Genomic DNA, 12562 nt, shown 5'->3' on the forward strand with positions numbered 1-12562 from the left:
ATTTGTGGTTGTTGGTTTGTGTTTTGGTTTTTGTCTGTGGATGTGGGTGTGGGGGTTATTGATTGATTGATTGGTTGAGTGAGTGAGTGAGTGAGTGTGAGTATAGAGTAGTGGTACTATGTATATGGTGGTTAATTCTATGTGTGATGTGTGGTGTTGCGGTTCTATATCTTGTCTTGTCTTGGATATACTTCGGTCTCGGATTCCGTCAATGGCCGTCAAAGGCCGATGGGCCATGGCCGATGGATCTGCAGATGCAGATCTGCAATACCCGACCCCAGACCCCTACACAGCACACTGTGCACTGTATGTAGGTAGTAAAGTATCAATCCATCCATCCCGACACCGAACCAAACCCGGCTACCCACACCGCATCCTACACTGCATGCTACCTCTTCCCCACCGCCAACCCCACCACCGACGCGACACTCGCCCCCCCCAGAATATCAAACATGGCAATATCCGCGCCTAGCTCGCGCGCAAACCAATTCCGGAGCTCCACCGCCGCCAGCGAATCCACCCCGTATTGGTGCAGGGGCTTGTCGGTGTCGATCTGATCGGCCGGGACGCTCAGCATGAGCGAGAGTTTCTCGCGGGTGGCCCGCATGGCGATTCCGGTCGCCTCGGTGGTGGATTCCGCGGCTGCGAAGAGGGCGGGGAGGTTGGAGATGCCTTCTGCGCTGCGGGCGTTGCTGTTGCTGCTGTGCGCTGGGTCTGTGGCTGAGAGGTGCCGGAAGAGAGGCCGGTCGAGCCAGTCGGCTTTGTGCAGGCCTTTTGTGAGGGTGGTGGGCGTGATGCCGACTACTACTTGGCTGGTTAGGCGGGTGAGCGGGTTGGGGTTGGGGGCGCAGTGGATGTCGAGCAGGGCGTGAAGCTCTGATTCAGTAATCTCATCGAGCACGCTGTTCGCGAGGAAATGCGCGCGGCTGTCCGGGTTATCGTTGAAATAGCCGGCCGTGAGAATGGGTCCCAGATCCAACGAGACGGCTTTCTCGCCGATTCCGACGCGATACCGCGCCAGTCCGTCTTTGAAGGTGTTGCCTGCGGCGTAGCCGGAGTCGCTGATGGCCCCGAAGATCCCGGACACGGAGGACATCAGCACGAAGAAGTCCATCCCGCGCGGGAGCAGCTCGTGCAGGTTCCATGACCCCTGGGCTTTGGGGCCCGTGGTGGATTTCCACGATTCATAGGTTAGGGATTCGAAGTTGTGGGCCTGGGCGGTTAGCTGGGTTGGGTGAAGGGGGAATGCCACTCACGCAGACGACCATCGATGCCTGCACGCAGCCCTTGATCGGGGGGAGGTGGCTATATTCGTCGAGCACGCCTTGCAGCGCCGCAGCGTCTGTGATGTCGCATGAAGGAGTGACCACTCGGGCACCTTTACCTGCTAGCTCCTCTACGAGGCTTCGCGCATGCGGGCTCGCCTGCCCCGATCGAGAAAGGAGGATCAGGTTGCGAGCGCCCCGTTCAACAAGCCAGCGGGATATGCTCCGGCCAAGTCCGCCCAGTCCACCCGCAATAACATACGTCGCATCCGATGCAAACGAAAAGGAAGGCCTCGTCTCAAGGACCGTCTATCCGGTTAGCTAGGCTTCACATGGAGGAAACGACATACCATCACCTGGTCCGTCTCTCGCATCTCCACTACCGCCTTCCCCGAGTTCCTCCCCGTCTGCATCTGCCGAAAGGCATGTTCGATCTCCGATACACCGTACGTTTGCAACGGATGGGGAAGCGTCAGCGTGCCGTCACCAAGCAGGAAGAATATCGTCTGCAACGCCGAGTTGATTACCTGCGGCCGATCGACCATCATCCCCGCCAGGTCAATGGCCGTGAAGCTGACGCTCTTCTCGAATTGCAGCATGGGAAGCTTGGTGTTGCTCAAGATATCATTCTTCCCGATCTCCACAAAGCGACCGTACGGCGCAACCGATTCCCACGACGCGATCAGTCCGTCCCTAGATAACGAGTTCAACACCACGTCTACACCGCGGTCGGCGGTAAGCCGTCGGATTCCTTTGGCGAAGAGCGTATTCCGGCTGGAGAAGATCTGCTCTGCTGGGGTGTGATACCGGTCTATCAGGAGCTGCTTCTTCTCCTCGGTTGACACCGTCGCGAAGACCTTTGCTCCCAGGTACTGGGCTACCTGGATGGCCGCCTGGCCTGTTCCTCCGGCCCCGGAGTGAATCAGAATCGACTCCCCGGGCTGGAGTCGTGCGACTTGGTTCAGCGTGATCCACGCAGTGGCATATGCCACCGGGACAGCCGCCGCCGCCACGAAATCCATCACGGTCGGAATCTTGATGGGCATGTCCTCGCGAATGCGGACATAATTCGCGTAGCGGCTCGGATGGAAGGCAACCACTCGATCCCCCGGCTGAAACCGCTGACACGAGTCTCCGACCTGGACTACCTCGCCCGCGAACTCAGCCCCGAGGGTGTCGCTTTCCAGTCTGCCCAGTGCGACAAGCACATCCCGGAAGTTCAGTCCCACTGCTCGGACCTTGATCTTTATTTCGTCCGGACCCAAAGGCTCCAGAGTCCGGTCCTCCACGAACTGAAGTGTGTTCAGAAGACCGGGCGAGCCGATGGTCATCTTCATTGGCGGCCCTGAGCCATACGCTTTCATTTCCCTCTGCTGCAGCAGCACCTTTTTGGCAACGTCCTGGGACACAGACCTGGCGGGGACTAGGCGGCTGGTGTGAAGGATCCCGTCGATCTCCGTGTATTCCGAGTCCGTATCTCGATCTGTGGTAACTGAGCGGATTATCTTCATTATCTGGTCGACCTGATGTTCTCTCGGAGTGTTTCGCTCAAGAGAGAGAGTCGTCAGCCTCACTCTATATATCTCCCCCGCCAGCACTCTAAAAAGCCCATCAACAAGTCGGTACTTGGGGAACGGCTGATGTCCTCCGCCTTCGTTGACCCAGATGAGGTTCTTTGTTGATTTCACCAGTTCTTGAAGCCCTCCGTATTCCGTCTTGTTCATATCGTAGAGAAAAGGGGCCGTAGATTCCAAGAGAGAGATGTCTATCAATTCCGATGTCAGCTCCCTTCCGGACATGTCATTCAGACCTCCACTCGTGATGGCCACTCCCATGCCCAGGAGTCGATCAGAAACTGCCTCTGCCAGCTCAACCTGTCCTCCGTCTGTTGGGTCCAGGATAATATTCACTCCCCATTTCACAGTACGCAGTGGAGCAACGGCCGTCGACACGATCATGCTTCCCTCGCGACACACTTCGTCGATATAGTCATCCACGACGATATCGCAGCCCGAAAACCCCGTTCCTTTGAGAAGCTCTCCCCATTTCTCGGTACTAACACAGGGGCTCGTCTGGCGGTATTCCTCCCGGCCTGCTACGGTCAGATATGAAGCACTAAGGTTGGTAAACTCACCTCTCCACCACCCATCCAGCAAGCCGAAGATAAGAGTCGTTCGAATAGGATGGAGATAAGTAATCTCCGAAAGAAGCAGCTTGCCTCCCCTGCAACCGTCAGCGCTGCTATCTGCATAGCATAAACATACAACATACACTTTCAATAGCTTCCGGACATTCCTGAGACTAGCAGCCAAGTCCGCAGTCGCATGCAACACCTAGAAGACCAGGTCAGCTTTCATACACAATCACGATGGCCAATCCTACCAAGAAAGCAACAACCACATCGTACGTCCCGCACTCGAACCCCTGCACCTCGGGATCCTTCTCCACGTCCAAGACCTTGTACCTCATCCGCTGTCCCTCCGCAGCAAATTGTCCCTGAGCAGCGGGAAAAAAAGAGCTCGATAGGTCGGTGAAGTCCCACTGGGCGTATAGAGGCATGCCCCCAGATTCAAGTTTCATGGTCAACGCTTTGATGAACAGGTCAGTCATGGCTCCTGTTCCCGCGCCCACTTCTAGGATCTTCATCCGGGGGTTTTTGTGGGCCAATGCGGCGATGAGTTTCTCCAGACGCGGTTTGATGGACGTTTCGCCGAGCTGCACCAGTCAGTAGGATTCAGTGGAAGGGCGTCTCTGTGCATACCATTTCAAAGTAGACATCCGCGAGGAGATTATTCTCGAAAAGACGAGTGAGCGGGTCACGCAGAAAGTCGGACAGGTCCCGACAGACGGTGCTGATTAGAAGTCCACGCTTACTGCCTTGTTCGACTCGCTTGTGCAGTTCGCTGATGTATTGGTCGTCGTTCATGCGATCTCTCCACTCATTTGTGCTGAAAACTGACAAGCCTTGATCCATTGCTTCCTTGTAGCCGAGCATCCAGTCCACGTATTTGTTCAAGTGAGCTGGAAGGTTTTCTCTGTCCTCGCTGTAAGAGTCAGCAAATCTATAAACGTAATTTGTCGCAAGAAAGTCCAGGTCGGTGAGGTGCTGTATGGGCGCTTCTTGAGAGTTGTCGTATTCGAAAAGAGCCCGCGTTTCTTCCTCTCCTAGCAGGTCGATTTCAGGCTGCTGCGCTAAATAGTGGCAGAGATTATCTGCCTTCAGTTGTCTTGAGACAGGTGTATTCTCTGTACTTGCAATGGTGGTTACTTTCAAGCCTTCGAGCGTCAAAAGTGCAGTGGAGGCAGTTCTGTCCACTGCTGTCATGGAGTAATGGGTGTATCCGACGGTAGATCGACTGCACGCCACGTGAGCTTTCAGGATATCTGCAGATGGATGGCTCAGACCGGTGCTGGATAGCCAAAGGCGGTCGATTCTAGTTGGCACAGCGACGTTTGTCGTGCGTCCGCCTATATCGGTGACTAGTCCCGCTGCCATCTGGACGATGGCGTCTAATGTTGTCGGATGGATTGTGTGAGTCGGATATGCCGCGCCTGCAGGCTGGAATGTCCGGATGTCTGAGATGAAGCTGTTGCAGTCTTCTCCGCGACTGATGTTTTGGATTGCAGCAAATGCAGGTCCGTATTGATACCCACAAAGATTCAGATGGTTGTAGAACCCTTCAGAGTCAACGCATGATGTACACATCCGTGCTGCATCGTTGTAGCCCCGCAAAAGAAAACCCTGCCACTCCCTCTCCTCCCGACCATTGAGATCCAGACCCGTCTCCGCGGATTCATAAAGCGCTTGGATAGACCCCGTGCTATTCTCCACCCACGTATCATTGTCGTAGGCGTATACCCGATACTCAAACCATCCCGTGCTGTCTGACTTTCCATCTGTGACGCGTTTCAAGTTGACATTAACCTCGATTCCTTCAGCATGGGTAGGGATCTGTAGCGCGGACGAAAACGCCACGTCCCGGATGTTGAAACCTATGATCACTCGATCCAGATCCGCCAGTTGCTTGATCGCCTCGACTGCCATGACCACCATCCCAGCGCCCGGATACAGGACGGCGTTGTTGATCTTATGGTCCTGCACCCACGGCATGTCTGACCCCCGAATGATGTTTCGCCAGGTGGCTTCCATGGGATTCCCATTGGGATCGGGGATGCCGAGCAGCTCTGAATAGGCGTGCTTGCGGAGCCTGTAGCCTTGGCTCAGGTGGCTTTCGTGCCAGTACGGAGTGGTGTGATTGAATGGATACTCCGGTAGGTCGCTTAATACCTGAGGCTTTACCAGAGCTCTATCAACATTGACAGCTGATATGTTGATCGGATACCCGCTGCAGTGAAGACGGCCTGCGCTTTCCATGACACATACCAAGGCAGAGCGATTGCGTACCAGCAAAGGAACGTAACCCATCTTGTCGGTTTTGTTTGTCGCTTTGATAATATCCCGACATGGTCCTTGCAGTGCCGAATGTGGACCGATTTCCAAAAAATGGTCAATTGCAATAGTGCGACGGTGACTACCATCAATCTTTCGAGGGGTCTTGCTCGTCTGAGCGCATAAATAGCCCACTGCATCATTGAACAATACCGGTGAGACCATGTTGTTTACCCAGTACTCGGGGTCTATCAGCTGTTCATCTGATACTAATGCACCAGTAACAGATGATACCATGAATGGCGGTTTCTTCCGCTTTGGGGGAACCTCCAACGTTCCAAGAGCGGAACAATACTGCTCAGATATTTCAGACATCTGGAATGAGTGATAGCCAACATTGACAGCCAGTTTTCGAGAAAACACGTTGTCTTCAGTTAGAAGAACATGCAACGTGTCGATCTGCTCCAGCTGTCCAGATACTGTCACACTGTTCGGACTGTTGACGCAAGCAACCACTACCTTCAACGCTTCGAACTGCGAAGCAAGTTGATCAAGGTATTTCCGGAAATCCCCTTTCGATAGCCCAACAGCAAGCATGCCTCCTTTCATGTTACTGGATTTTCCCAGCTGTCCTGCCAGTAAGCCTCTGAAATATGCGACCTTCAATGCAGACCGTTTTGATAACGCCCCAGCGCAATATCTGTATCAACGTTAGCAATGCAAAAAAAAATAAGAAGAAGAAGAAGAAGAAGAAGAAGAAGAAGAAGAAGAAGAAGCATGAAGGACTTACGCTGCGGCAATCTCTCCAGACGAGTGGCCGACAACTGCAGCCGGCACAACATGCCAGCTCTCGAGAAGATCGACCAGGGCGATTTGAAGTGCAGTGCAGAGTGGCTGACCGTAGGCCGGGTCGTTCACATTCGATTCCAACGCTGGTTTCTGTAGCTCACCTGTGGAATGTTAGAACCATAGTGTTATATTTCGCTGTTATACATACTGAATACATCCCATTCGCATCCAAACTCCGCAAGGTACGTCGCTGACTCGGATAGACTGTCGGTGAAAACCTCATATTGACCGATTAACTCACGGCCCATCGCGTACCACTGGGCTCCTTGCTGTTCATGGTCAGCTGGAACTAAAGCAATGTTTTGCTGTTCTTACTCCGGTGAAAACAAAAGCCAGATGTGGCGAATCCAGACATTGAGTCGCTGGCGCGAATTGTAGAGTCAGGTCTTGCACGGTTTCCGCTGGCTTCGCAACGACGAACGTCCTCCACTCTAAATGACTCCGCCTATTGCATAAGGTGTATCCTAAGTCCCGCATATAAGTATTCACATCGAGACCTGAGTTTGCTTTGACTGAAAAGTACGATCTCCAGCTCTCTGCCAGTCGTTCGATCCCAGCTTTGTCTGCTGCCGACCACACAAGCAAGTGAGGGTCTGCGTGACAGGTACCATGGCTGGCGCCATTTACACGGGATATATGGGGGGAATGGTGGTCAGATCCTTCATGACCATTTAGCTGTATCCCATCGACCCCCACGAATGGAGGCACTATGGCAGTTTGATGGTGGCCTTCCTTTCCATGCAAGCGAAAGAAGTTGTAAGCATCGTCGAGAACAATATGGCTATTTGATCCACCAAATCCAAAGGAGCTTACAGACGCCCGTCGCAAGCCGGTACCTGGCCATGCGACGGCGTTTCTTAGAATCTGAGACAGTCAGCCTCATGACCGTGTCCAGTCGACAATTTATTACCTTCAGTCTCAGATACTCCTCATCTATCTGGGGATTCACGGTCTGCAGATTACTGCTGTTTGGAGGCATAAGTGCCTTTTCCAAAATAAGAACTGCTTTGATGAAACCTGCTATCCCACTGGCACCTTCGAGATGGCCGATGTTGGATTTTACCGAGCCACTACACATATTCAGCAAGAATAAAACAAAACAACGACTCAGACCTACACATATAAAGGCTCACCACTTGATCGATACGGGCGAAACGCGGTGCCAATGGCCCTGGTCTCAATAGGATCGCCAACAGGGGTCCCTTGTCCGATCAGTCATCCTCAAACACTCTCCGCGAAGAAGAATAGACTTACCGGTGCCATGTGCTTCAAAGTACCTTGTTTCACCCATGTCCAGTCCAGCTTTCGAATAGGTGTCGCGAATCAAACGCACCTGTGCGTCTTTACTTGGCTGCAGGATTCCAGGGGTCTTGCCATCCTGATTTGAGCTAGACGATCGAATAACAGCTCTAACAGTATCTCCACAAGATACCGCATCATCAAGGCGTTTAATGATTACAGCACCAATACCCTCGCCTCTGGCGTATCCGTTTCCTCTAGTATCGAAGCTAAAGCAGCGGCTGTCGCGAGACAATAACCCAAGGTTGTCGAGACCAATAGTCACCTCCGGCGCCAGAATCACATTGCACCCAATGGCAACACCCTGCATCAGGTCAGTATACTAACACTGATGCGTTGCCAACAGGGGGATTAACCATAGTAGCATCGCCACCCCAAATAGACTGACACGCCAAATCGACCGCCATTAGACTGCTCGAACAAGCAGTATCAATCGTTGCACTAGGGCCTAGCAAGTCAAAGAACCAGCTGATTCGGTTAGCGATCATATTTCGGCCGCTACCAGCAGTGGCACTTTTGGGCACGTTCAGCGGGTCTTTGATCTGGAGCATGTGATAATCATTGCAAAAGGAGCCTGCAAACACACTGGTCTTCGAGCCCGCAATCCGGTCGAGTGGAAGTCCAGCATTTTCTACTGCGCGGTACACCGTTTCCAAAGCCAGGCGTTGCTGAGGATCAATGGCCTTTGCATCGGCCTCGGTCATGCCAAAAAGCGGCGCATCAAAGAGGCCGAGATCCTCTGCCATGAAATGGCCGCCTCGGCAGGAGACGGCATGAAGTCGTTCTCGGTCATCATGACAGTAGGCGTCTATGTTCATTCGATCTGGCGGGAACTCGCGTGAGGCACACCGGCCTTGCATGAGCATATCCCAGAACGCTTCGGGCGATGTTGCATCTTCAGGGAACTTTAGGGACAGACCGATGACAGCGAGAGGAGGGAGTGTCTCTTCATCACGGCCACTGTAAGCCATGCTGTTGAATAACGGCAGATTGAAGACTCTGGGGTCGCTAATGGTCAATCACTGGTTTCTGACATAACCGGACATATGTGGACCCAATCATCAAATACCTAAAAGTGCAACCAGCGACCGTGGCTAGCTTTATCTATCCGCACAGAAAGCGAGGGCATTTCACGAAGAAGCTGTGGATCAAGACACGATGTAACCAGAAGGATTGTCATCAGCTAGTGTCAGGCCAGAAGTCGCATGCTCCTCGACCAGCCATCGAAAATAGTTCTGAAAACCCCCGCCAACAATGCTAATTTTCTTCCAGCGGTTCATATCAACAGGGGTCCAGTCCGAGCAAATCGGCTCATTTATCCGATGACGACCAAATCACCAAATAGCCTGAACCTCGGCATCCGATAGGATCGTAGGATTTGGCGCCAGTACGGAGCAGGTGGATTGTACCTAAGTCTGGGAACGGATGCCCTGCATGCAGCGCACGGCTGATCGGGAGGAACTGTTGGGTCCGATGGTCCAACAAGGAAGTGATCTTCCATTTTCAGACGAATCTTGAAACTTTAATGACTGCCAGAACCCATCAAGATAAAAGGCGCGGTAGCCCAGTTGGCATTATCATCACTGAGAGATCCTTTTCTGGGGTTCTACAAGATGCGCATTCTTTGGTATCGTCGCCTTCAGGCCGGCTTTCAGTCTGTTTTGATGCTGACCGATATAGTCTACATGGAGCAGGCACCAACTCTCGAGTGAGTCTGCGATCGCATCTGTGCGAGCCGAGGAATTGATCTCGATCAGGTATTCGAGATACAGACAGCTGCGATCCGATATGAGCTTGGAGATAACCACGTCTATGATTTTGTTGAAGGAACCGTTCCGGCCAGGATATATCCCGGTACGCAGCAATCCAGCCTTGGGAGGCTCAGCTAAATGTCGCAGGTGTCGAGTTAATTTCCTGGAAGGATGAGCCGATGTACGCGTACTTTGATGATCAAGATCCAGATACTGGCCTTGCGGCCTATCGTCACTTGGAGCAACATCTCTGCGACGAAGGCCCGTACGACGGGGTGATTGCATTTAGTCAGGCAGGGACGATGATCCTAACCTACCTGATTCACCTCGCCAAGAGAGACCCACGGGCAGAGATGCCGTTCAGGTTTGCAATTATCCTGTCTATCACTCACCCGCCGCTTGACTATGAAGCCCTGCAGGAAGGCCGGGTGGAGTGTATAGATCTTCAGAAAGCGGCAGGAATCATCCCGATCCCGTCTGCCCATATTTGGGGCTCGCGGGATGAGGCTGCCAGTAAGGTTGCCACGTCAAATAGTGTCTGCAAAGCTGATGTTAAATGGGTCTATGTCCATAGCCGGGGGCATGAGGTTCCTGGGGCTGGAGCGAAGGATGATGTTACTCACGCAGTCAATATCATTCGCAGAGTAGTTGACAGCGCGGTTAATTAATAGATTGCAACCCCGACTAGTCCTAAGGGACAATTCCATATTAACCAGCATAATAATTTGTATCCGCCAGGAATGCAAGGCCAGGAAGCTTTATCCAACCTAAAAGCAGGCAATTTAAATTTTCATTGCCGTAGTTGTTTGCATCCGGCCAGGAATGTAGAGGCCGGGAAGCTTGTTCGGCGAACTGTGTCGATCACATGTTCCACATCTGCTCTGTAGGTTTTGTCTGGAACACTGGATATCAAATCATGTCGTTAGCGCAGACGAGCTGTGGTAACGTGGCCATCACTATTAAGGTACATCAGTAGACGATATTCAACAGACGATATAGATGATTAGTTACCTCAAGGTCGTCTCGGAACATGGGCGACTCTAATGCGCATACCTCGATACCAGGATCTCACAATCTACCCGCATTGACCTCGAAAATTCCTGAGAGATGTGACATCGACCCCCAAATCGGAGATTTGGAGGACCCTTCGCAGTATCTGCATGGCCTCCGCCTATGGGTAGTAGGCTCTAGGTAAGCAACTCCATCCGACAAAGATACACAATTCAGCACTCTGACAGACTGCAACAGCATCGCGCTGAGTCTCTTCCTGGCCACGGCTGAGATCACGATAATTAGCACATCACTCGTCACTATTGGCGATCACCTAGTGGGGCGCGAACAGGGCACATGGATCATCACATCTTACCTTCTCACTTTCACCGGCTTCCTCGCTAGCTGGGCTAAGTTCAGCGATGTGTTTGGTCTGAGAATAGCCTTGCTCAGCTCCGTGTTCCTGTTTATTGCTTTTTCTGGTGGCTGCGGGGCCGCACAAAACATCGACCAGTTGTCAGTACCCCCTTGAGCAAGATGGTCGTGTCGCTCCTAACCATTAATCAGAATCATATTTCGTGCTCTCCAAGGAATTGGTGGCTCTGGAGCCTTCTCATTGTGCCTGTTTGGTCTGGTCCGCATAGTACCCCCCGAGAGGTTCGATACCGCCAGTGCCGTGGGGTCTGGTGTGCTTACTTTTGCTCTCATCCTGGGGTCATTGATTGGGGGCGGCATTAGCAGTTCTGGTGCTTGGCGTTGGATTTTCCTTTTCAAGTGAGTAATTCAAGGTTTGACCGTCTTGCTCCTAGTGCTGAGTATGGTCAGTGTGCCCGCAGGTGGATTGGCATGGGTTTGTCTATTCCTCATACCGACAAACTTCGCTAGGCGGGATACGGCTCGCAGATCGGGCGGTCATCTCCGTCACGCGCAAAGCCAACTGCGGGAATTTCTAATCCAGGCCGACTCGGTAGGATGCGTGCTTCTCCTGGCATTCTCCATGCTGTTGGTGGCTGCACTCGAGGAAGCCAAGGTTCGGTATGCCTGGTCATCGGGGCTTATCATTGGGCTTTTGACAGGCTCAGGTGTACTTTGCGTAGCCTTCCTCGTCTGGGAGTTGCTCCTCAGCCGAGCGCACATACGCATGGAACCCATGCTCCCATGGCGACTGTTCAAAGACCGAGCATTGGTGGGAATTGTCATGTTGGTGCCTCATTTCCCTGTTCGTTTGCATCTATAATGCCGTCGATTAACCTAGTATCCGCAGAGGGTTCTTCCTGACCGGGCCTGCCGTCACAATTCTGTATATTGAGCTGCCTCAGCGATTCCAAACCGTCAATGGCTATCGTGCAATACAGTCCGGGCTGCGAGTGCTTGCCTTTGGCGTTGGTTCCCCCGTGGGGGCCATTTGCTGCACTATATTGGCTGGCCGACTGCGCACCCCGTTTGTATATCTGACCCTGGTAGGGTCCGTGCTCCAGATCGCGGGGTCATTCCTGCTATCATCCGTGCCCACCACGATCAATGTGTGGCCGGGCCAGTACGGGTACATGGCGATGACAGGGATGGGGACCGGGATCTCGATCGCTGCTCTGTATATGTCTCTTCCGGTAGTGGTCAGCGGACGTGATCTTTGTGAGTTGCTCAACCACTGGCAACCACTGCTTACCATAGACTAACATGTTTAGCAATCGCAATGGGCCTGACGCTCCAGGCGCGCATGCTGGGAGCTTCACTAGGCGTTGCCATTGTCAATAGCATTCTGGTCACTTACGTCAAAGGTCATCTTTCCCCGGCTGACGCTGCAGCGGATCCAAACCATCTCGTCGGTTTTCCCGTGGAAACTCAAGACAGAATCCGTACAGTGTATGCGTCTGGGTATAATCTCCAGATGTATGCTGTGGGGGCATTTGGAGCAGCGCAGTTGTTCGCGGCGGCGTTGATGTGGAAGAAGAACCAAGTCCGGTTTGTCAAGTGAATGGCACCTGACCACGCTTGAACAGGTATTGTTGGACCCCGTA

The 12562-nt window shown here is 52.9% G+C and overlaps 2 protein-coding genes across 2 annotated transcripts; one reads left to right on the top strand and one right to left on the bottom strand.

Annotated features, from left to right (window-relative positions):
- Window positions 1-388: 388 nt before the first annotated feature.
- On the bottom strand, window positions 389-8774 carry BO70DRAFT_340873 (type I polyketide synthase; the record flags this gene model as incomplete). Its single annotated transcript, XM_025541309.1, has 14 exons — window positions 389-1213; window positions 1257-1574; window positions 1616-3357; window positions 3400-3488; window positions 3537-3598; window positions 3648-3980; window positions 4027-6355; window positions 6446-6605; window positions 6653-6773; window positions 6820-7368; window positions 7415-7574; window positions 7622-7706; window positions 7759-8107; window positions 8160-8774. 14 exons carry the CDS (start codon window positions 8772-8774, stop codon window positions 389-391), a joined length of 7737 nt encoding a protein of 2578 aa, XP_025397228.1.
- A 642-nt stretch (window positions 8775-9416) lies between these two features.
- BO70DRAFT_372844 (uncharacterized protein) lies at window positions 9417-12519 on the top strand (the record flags this gene model as incomplete). The annotated part of the gene is made up of 8 exons (XM_025544880.1): window positions 9417-9430; window positions 9539-9657; window positions 9702-10088; window positions 10793-11060; window positions 11112-11318; window positions 11448-11744; window positions 11800-12176; window positions 12230-12519. 8 exons carry the CDS (start codon window positions 9417-9419, stop codon window positions 12517-12519), a joined length of 1959 nt encoding a protein of 652 aa, XP_025397229.1.
- Between the last annotated feature and the right edge of the window lie 43 nt (window positions 12520-12562).

Source organism: Aspergillus heteromorphus (genome assembly GCF_003184545.1).
Source record: "Aspergillus heteromorphus CBS 117.55 chromosome Unknown BO70scaffold_22, whole genome shotgun sequence".
Lineage (NCBI taxonomy): Eukaryota > Fungi > Ascomycota > Eurotiomycetes > Eurotiales > Aspergillaceae > Aspergillus > Aspergillus heteromorphus.